Source organism: Papio anubis, chromosome 11 (genome assembly GCF_008728515.1).
Source record: "Papio anubis isolate 15944 chromosome 11, Panubis1.0, whole genome shotgun sequence".
Classification (NCBI taxonomy): Eukaryota; Metazoa; Chordata; class Mammalia; order Primates; family Cercopithecidae; genus Papio; species Papio anubis.
In genome coordinates, this window is record NC_044986.1 from 107,497,863 (window position 1) to 107,506,288 (window position 8,426).

The window sequence follows — 8,426 nt, forward strand, 5'->3', positions numbered from 1 at the left end:
CAATGGGGGAATAGAATGGAATGGAATAGAGAATGGAATGGAATGGAGATGGAGTGGAGAATTGAATGGAATGGAGATGGAGTGGAGAATGGAATGGAATGGGGAATGGAAGGAATAGAGAATGGAATAGGGAATGGTATGGAATGGAGAGTGGAATTTAGATGAAATGGAGAATGGAATGAAATGGGGAATGGAATGCAATGAAATGGAATGGGGAATGGAATGGAATGGAATGTGGAGTGGAATGGAATGGATTGGAATAGAGAATTGAATGGAATGGAGAATGGAATTGATTGGAGAATGGAATGGATTGGAGAATGGAATGGAATGGCGAATGAAATTGATTGGAGAATGGAATGGAATGCAGAATGGAATGGAATGCAGAATGGAATAGAATGGAATGGAATGGAGAATGGAATGGAATGGAGAATGGAATGGAATGGGGAATGGAATGCAGAATGGAATGGGAAATGGAATTGAATGGAATGGAAATCTTGCTTGCAGGTAGACAGCCTAAATATATAAACAGACCACTTGATTTCATACCTTCCTCCAATAACATTAAATAGGTCAGAAGTTAGGGAAAATTATTCAAGTGAATGCAAAGGAAACCTTCGTGGAAGATTGAATCTAGGGGTGGTACTGACTCATTCTACCTATTCTAGACCATAGCCCTTCTGATGGCCACAGAAACAAGGAGACTCAGGAACACCAGAATCAGCATGTTTCACAATGATTGAACAGGCATTTTTTCGGGGGCTGTCTTCAGTAGAAATTACCAAGAGAAGTATCAGTTTCCAGAACAACTAGAATTAATTCCAAGTCCTAGCTTTGATAAATTGTGGCTTCTGAAGTTTGGGGTACAAGGTCTTGTGTGATTAGGCCTTGGTTTGTACTGTATCAACAGAATAAATTTCAACTATTACTACATTTTTAACCTTTTTACCACATCAAATCTATATTAGGTATAAGTCAAAATTAGTTTAACCAGCTGCTTGAATGGAGAAATTGTTTTATTTTTGATTCTAGATTATGATTTTAAATTCCTGATCATTTCAGGAGTTTTCTAGTTTAAACCTATATGGCAGATAGTAAACATGTTTATAATTCTCTTTATAGGGGAACCTCCATTTCTACCAGAATCCTTTGACCGAATTCTTCTGGATGCACCCTGTAGTGGAATGGGACAGAGACCAAATATGGCCTGTACTTGGTCTTTGAAGGAATTGGCATCATATCAGCCATTACAGCGAAAACTCTTCACTGCAGTATGTGGTGGTCTGTTGTTGTGAAAGAAAGTTAACTTTTGCTACTTTGGTGTTTAAACCACTGAGAGCAATCTCCATAGCAGCATTCATTACAATAGCCAAAAGGTGGGAACAACCCAAGAGTCTGTTGACAGATACATGGATAACAGAATGTGCTATATCCATACATGGAACATTATTCAGCCTTCAAAGGAAGTGAGATTCTGATACATGCACAACATGGGTGAACCTGGAAAACATTATGCTCAGTAATATGAACCAGACACAAAAGGAAAAATGCTGTAATATTTTGCTTATATGAGTAGCTGGGAAATTCATAGAGACAGGAGGAAGAATAGATATTACCAGGCATTGTGGGGCTGGAGATTGAGGAGCTATTGTTTAATGCATATAGACTTGCAGTTTGGGACAATGAAAAAGTTCTGGAGATGGATGGTGGTGAATGTTGCCCAACAATGTGACTGTACTGAAGGTCATTATTGACTTAAAATGACTAAAATGGTAAATTTTATGTTATTTATATTTTACTATACACACATACACACAAATATAACTGAGAGGACCTAGTTTTAAATATAGAAGTTTTCCTTTAAGTTGATTCACCTTTAAGATATACAGGCAATAGTAGAATTTCGTCACATATTTAATAAATTTCAAATATTCTGCTCTATCTGAAAAGTCACTGAATTGTTAACTTGTAGTTACTAATTGATGTAAAGAAATAGATATAAACTAAATTACTCTTTTTTAAAAAAATAGAGTTCTTGCTTGGGTATGGTGGCTCACACCTATAATCCCAGCACTTTGGGAGGCCGAGGTGGGCTAATCACCTCAGGTCGGGAGTTCGAGACCAGCCTAGCCAACATGGCAAAACCCCGTCTCTACTGAAAATACAAAAAGTTAGCCGGGCATGGTGATGTGCACCTATAGTCCCAGCTACTCAGGAGGCTGAGGCAGGAGAATTGCTTGAACCCAGGAGGCAAAGGTTGCAGTGAGCTGAGGTCACGTCACTGCACTCCAGCCTGGGCAACAGAGCAAGACTGTCTCAAAGAAAAAAAAAAGAAAGAAAAAAAGTAGATTTTGGGGTCTTCTTTAGAAGAAGAAGTTCCAATAGGAAGCAAAACTCATTGATAAAAACAGAAAGAGACAGTGGCCAGTGTAGGATATAGGAGAACCATAAAAACTGTACACATTTAACTTGTCTCTAGTACTTTCAGAAGAAGCCCAGATAGAACATTTAAGGATTTCTCCTAGTCTTGCAAAAATGACTCAGTGGATTTCAGAGTGTATAGACAGTGTTTGATCATAGATTAATTCATTATTTCATCCCAGCCCTCCAAAATACAAGGCTAGAGCAACAATGGATGTTCTGTAATGATTTAGTCTCTAAAGCTGTCTTTGAGTACATTCCGATTCAACTCTCTTGGTGTTTCCTTTCATACACAAAGGTAGCACTGGTTGTGGATTATTTGACTTCCTCTTTTTCTGTGAAGTCTTCAAAGAACTCATCCTCAGAATTAAAACAGCAAGCAGCAAAAAGGAAGCTTTACTTATAGCTGAAACCCACTTTGACTTCAGAATAAAATTAGGATACTTCTGTAAAGGACTTGGATTTCTGTTCTTTGTAGGTCATAGCAAAAATAGTATTTTAAAAGGCTACTAGGAGTAGACGAATGATCTCAATGAGAAGGAAAAGCTGACAGTATATGAGAGAGAACTTGAGAATATAGCAGGTGTGCCATTTGGCCTGGAGAGAAATCGAGAATGTGGATGTTAGACACATGTTGACTTGAGCCATGGCTCCTTCTCCTAAGTGACTTTATGTACATTGCTTTCTATATCTGAGTAGTAGGGATAACAGCTCTACCTACTAGGAATACATCTTTGGTGATAGTCATCTTCCTTTGTGGTTGTTATAAGGATTTGTTGAGAAAAATTCATGTACAGTGTTTAACACAGTAACTGGCACATAGTAACAAAGTTTAAATTTTGATCAGCATACTCTGATTTAAAAAGCACAAGTGTGTACACTCTATTTTTAAAGATTTCCTTTAAAATTTAAAAAATCAGGAGCTTGAAAAGTTGAACTTTAGGTATTTGAGACAAATCTATTTTAGCATAGCACCTTATCTCCTGATTCATTTATTCAACAAATACTCATAGAGCACCTACTGTGTGTAAGATGCTATTCTAGACATTGACGGTACAGTATTGAGAAAGTAGACAACATTCCATGCCCTTATTCACGAGGTTTCTGTTCTAACTAGGAGAGGAAATAAATGAGTTTTTTAGTATATTAGAAGGCAATAATGCAATGGCCTATGGAGCAAGCCAAAGGAACTGGGGATAGCAGTGTTGGATTGGAATAGTTGAAAATTTACAGAGTGCCCGGGAACGTGACATACATGCAAAGATAAGGAGAAAGCAGTGCAGAGAATTAAGAGAGCTTTCCCAACTGCTGCAAAGATTCTGAGGTGCCACTGTGCCTTGTGTGTTCCAGAAACAGCAGAAGGTCAGTGTTGCCAAAGTAGAACGGGCCAGGGTAAGAGGTGTACAAGAGGAGGTCAGAGAGGCAACAGGAGACTTGTTTATGTCTGGCCTCAAAGGCCTCTGTAAGGACTTTGTCTTTGACTCTAAGTGATCATGGAGGACATGTGAGGGGCTTGGGGCTGAGAAGGGACAAGCTTAAAAGGACTGCTTTGTCTGCTGTACTGAGACTAGATTGCAGGAGGGCAGGGAATAAAGCAAGCTGATGAAGTGGAGGCAGTTGCAATAATCCAGGCAAAAGATAAAGAGGCTTGGACCACAATGATAGCAGTGGAAGTGGTGAGAAGTGGCCAAATTCTGGCTAGAATTTGAAGGTAGAGCCAACAGGACTTGCTGATGGTTGGGGGAGTCAGAAAAAGAGGCATAAACGATCATCTGAGGTTTGGCACGTGAGATTCTGGAAAGATAGGAAGACTCCTGCAGTAGGTTTCAGAGGGAAAGGAGGAGTTCATTTTGGCACATGTCAAGTTTGATAGGATTATAGAAATGTTGAGAAGGGCCAGACCTATGGCTCATACCTGCAATCCCAGTGCTTTGGGAGGCCAAGGTGGGAGGATTGCTTGAGCCCAGAAGTTTAAGACAAGCCTGGGCAACAGTGAGACCTCATCTCTATTTAGAAAAATAAGAATGAAAAAGAAATGTTAAGAAGCCAACTGAACGTTTAAGTAGGGAATTTAACAAGGAGGTCTGGCCTAAAAATGTAAATTTGTGAGTTTTCAGCATAAAAAATGGTATCGGAAGGCATGAAGGTGAATGATTGTGTTTGGGGAAGTCTTGGTCCATATGGAGTATGACAGTTCTAAGATGATGAAATGCACCTAGTCTAGTCTGCAAGTATTGCTCTTGCATACTCTAATTACAGAAGGAATCCTTGTCACAGAGAATATCATTTTATTTATCCCAAACATTTGAAAGATATTACACCTTATGCTATGAAATTCATGCAGATGTTTATTTGGTTTTGTGCTGTGTGTGGTCTGATCACAGTTTTCTTTAGGCAGTTCAGCTGCTGAAGCCAGAGGGCGTGCTGGTTTATAGCACATGCACTATAACACTGGCCGAAAATGAAGAACAAGTTGCCTGGGCCCTGACAAAATTTCCTTGCCTTCAGCTTCAGCCCCAGGTAGGACTAATTTCATTTTTCTCTGTGTAATAAGATAAATCACAGAAACTGAAGCACTGTGGTAAACACAGGGTGTTAACGAAGAAAAAAGTAAAACTTCCAAAGTGAACACTGTAATAAACAAGAATGCTTACCTAATTAGATCCATTTTAGACTGCCCATAATTTGCATGTCCTGATAAAGTTTTTTCTCATCTTTGTTCCTTGCCATTGTGTTAAAATGGCACAGAGCTTGGGAGTATTTTTGTTATGTGTTTATTCCACTTGTAGCTATTCATGTTACTCGGCACCTTTTTTCTAAAAAGACTTTTTTCTTCTTTCCCAGTGCCGTATTTTTCTGATGTGGAAAATGTTGAGCATTTTCTCTCATGTCACATCAAAGCTCAGATGAGCTTTAATAACTGTGGGATATCAGAAGACCAGCCGAAAGGGAAAAACGTGCTTCTGGATTATTGCTTATTATATACAATGTATAATATTTAAAAAGCTTTCTTATACTTTCTTTTACCTAACACAACTCTTTCTGTTATGGTCTTTATTAGAAATGTATTTTTGATTCAGTTTTTAGCCCAGGATATTTGAGATTAAGTTTAAATCTGTAATAATGCTCACATACATTCAGATACATTGAACATCTAACTTTAGTACCTTTCTATACAGAAGTAGGTAATGGGAATACATAAATATAGATAATTCAGAGATGGTTTCTAGACTCATAAATTAAGGTAATTACATTGTAGATGAAAGGAAGACTTCAGAATTCACTTGGAAACATACACACTCAAAATATATACCTAGAAGAGATGGGACGTTTTCCCCTGACCTCCATGGGATAATAAACGATCTGTTTTCTTAAGTGTATATCTAAAAACCTATCTTCATTAACATGCAAATGATTGTCTGTGATGGTGACTTAGGATTATAGATCTTCTTCAAGATCTATAGTAATTTGCAAGTATCACTCAAGGCCTTATGATTCCTCTAAACTAATTGATACAGCCTTAAATTATGTATCCCTTTCTAATGTTTGTTTTTCTAGAAACTTTTCTCACCCACCTGGTATGGGTCAGAGAGAGGTACCTTAGATGCCTGAAGACCACCTTTCAGTTTTGGAAAATGTTAAATAAAGCTGAGTTTTTTCTGTTGCTTTCTTTTTTTTTTTTTTCTTCTTCCCTTCCCCCTCCCTGCTCCCTTCCTTCTCTTTTATTTTCTTTCATTTTTTATTTTTTGAGATGGAGTGTCACTCTGTCACCCAGGCTGGATCGCCCAGGCATGATCTTGGCTCACTGCCACCTCTGCCTCTCGGGTTCAAGCAATTCTCGTGCCTCAGCCTCCCGAGTAACTGGGATTACAGGCATGCATCACCACACCTGGCTAGTTTTTTGTATTTTTGGTAGAGACAGGGCGTCACCTTGTTGGCCAGGCTGGCCTCAAACTCCTGACCTCAGGTGATAAGCCCGCCTCGGCCTCCCTAAGTGCTGGGATTATAAGTGTGAGCCCCTGTGCCTGGCCTCTTCTGCTTTATTGATAATAATGTTCCATTTACTGAGTCCCTGCTATGTGCCAGGTGTGATACCACCTTCTTTGCTTAAGCCTTGTTTAATAGATGAGGAAATGTGGTTAATGTTACCTAAAGTCATACAGCTAAAATGTGATAGACCTGCAATTTGAGTCTACTTGTTTCCAGCTAAGAAGCTCAGGCCTTTAGTAATGTCACAGTGCCTGATAAGCATGTAATCATAGGTATTTGTTCATCAGGTGACGCATAGTATTGCTTTCCCACTTTACTGTCTGGAAAGCAGCACGTATTTTCCACCAAAATGAAAGGCATTTACTCATTTTGCTATTTTTGGAAGATGTAGTCGTTACAGCCCAATTTGTCTTTTAACTTAAATAGTAGCAGGCATACTTGCTAATTATGGGATGTTCATCCATATTGATTCACTTTCTCCAAACAGGAACCGCAGATTGGAGGAGAAGGAATGAGGGGAGCTGGTCTCTCATGTGAACAATTGAAACAGCTGCAGCGATTTGATCCATCGGCTGTGCCATTACCGGACACTGACATGGACTCTCTCAGAGAGGCCAGAAGAGAAGACATGTTGCGTCTGGCTAATAAGGACTCTATAGGTTTTTTTATTGCAAAATTTGTAAAATGCAAAAGCACATAGGAGAGGATGGATGCTCAGAAATGAAAATTCCAAACATTTGCTGTCTGTGCTTTTTTTTTTTAATACCAAAGTGTTGTCAGGCCAACTGAATGATGACGTAGTTGCTAAGGAAACAGAAAGGGCTGCCAGCTGTTTTACCAGGGATCCAGAGACACAGAGGAAGCAGGGGGTGGTATGAGATTATATTTTCCGTTTTTAAAAGAATTTTTTGCTTTATGTATTTGGAGTATAAAGAAAAACAGATGCCTGTAGATGTCTGGAGCATATTTTCATTTGCAAGCTAATGTTTTAATTTGTGAAGAATACAAGTCATTTTTAATGTTAAAAATTAGTGAATCTAACAAAAGGAATAAATTAGCAGCATTTGATGTGGTTATGAAAAGTGGTTTTTGTTCCCAGGTTCCTAAATAGTAGTTTCTTAAGGATTCAGGGCATGGGAAATCAAACATTGACTATGTGCCAATAATGGAGGTAAGTATTTTACCTGACTCTCTGCTTATTTAGTAGGTCAACCCCCTTTCAAATGAAGTCTGGACTTCCTCTAAATGATAGTGTGAAGTGATAGTCTAAAGACTATCACCGTCTAAATGATAGTCTATGTTTAATGTTTTTCATAATTTTAAACGAAAAAGTAAAATGAATATTTTCTTTGTAGATTTAGAAAATGAGATTCTTCCACAATTTGGGTAACTTATCATGTGTTTGAAACATGTAAGTTATTAGAAAATGGTTGGTGAGAGGAAAATAAAAAAAAAAAACCAGCTCTGGCAGCTGGGAAGCAGCCTGGCCTGACCCTTATAGCTGGGCCTTGGTGTTCTCCTGTTGAACATAAACAATTTCATGTAACACCAACATCAGACAAGGCAGCTGTACCTATCATAGATTCAGACAAAAAAAGACCACAATCAAGTCTGAACTCAGACAAAAAGCAGATCATCCTTCGAACTGCAAAAATACCCAAGCATCCCACTGTAGTGGCCAAAGTAAGTGACTGCTTTTCAATTTAATTTTACTTTTTAAAGACAAGGTCTTGCTCTGCCGCCCAGACTGGAGTGCAGTGGCATGATTTCATAGTCCTCTGCAACCTCAAACTCCTGGGCTAAAGCAATCTTCCCGCCTCAGCCTCCCCCACAGTTGTGTGCTACCTTGCTTGGCTAATTTTTTTTTTTTTTTTTTTTTTTTTTGAGAGAGATGGGAACTTGCTGTGTTACCCAAGCTGGTCTTGAACTCCTGGCCTGAAGCAGTCCCCCCGCCTTGGCCTTCTAAAGCACTGGGATTACAGATGTTAGCCATGCACCCAGCCAGCCAAGTATACATA

At 38.9% G+C, this 8,426-nt stretch overlaps 1 protein-coding gene across 5 annotated transcripts in view; it reads left to right on the top strand.

The window, feature by feature from the left end:
• Positions 1 to 7,484, top strand: part of NSUN6 (NOP2/Sun RNA methyltransferase 6) — a 79,754-nt gene extending 72,270 nt beyond the window's left edge. For 3 of the 5 annotated variants that reach the window (XM_003903437.5, XM_009214043.4, XM_021943108.2), the window contains 3 exons: positions 1,120 to 1,268; positions 4,813 to 4,938; positions 6,896 to 7,484. In XM_003903437.5, the coding sequence (XP_003903486.2) occupies positions 1,120 to 1,268; positions 4,813 to 4,938; positions 6,896 to 7,108 (488 nt within the window). In that variant the 3' untranslated portion in view covers positions 7,109 to 7,484. Of the gene's footprint in view, positions 1 to 1,119; positions 1,374 to 4,802; positions 4,939 to 6,895 lie in introns of all 5 variants that reach the window. The other 2 variants (XR_001906206.3, XR_002524197.2) reach the window with 2 other exon arrangements.
• Positions 7,485 to 8,426: the final 942 nt, after the last annotated feature.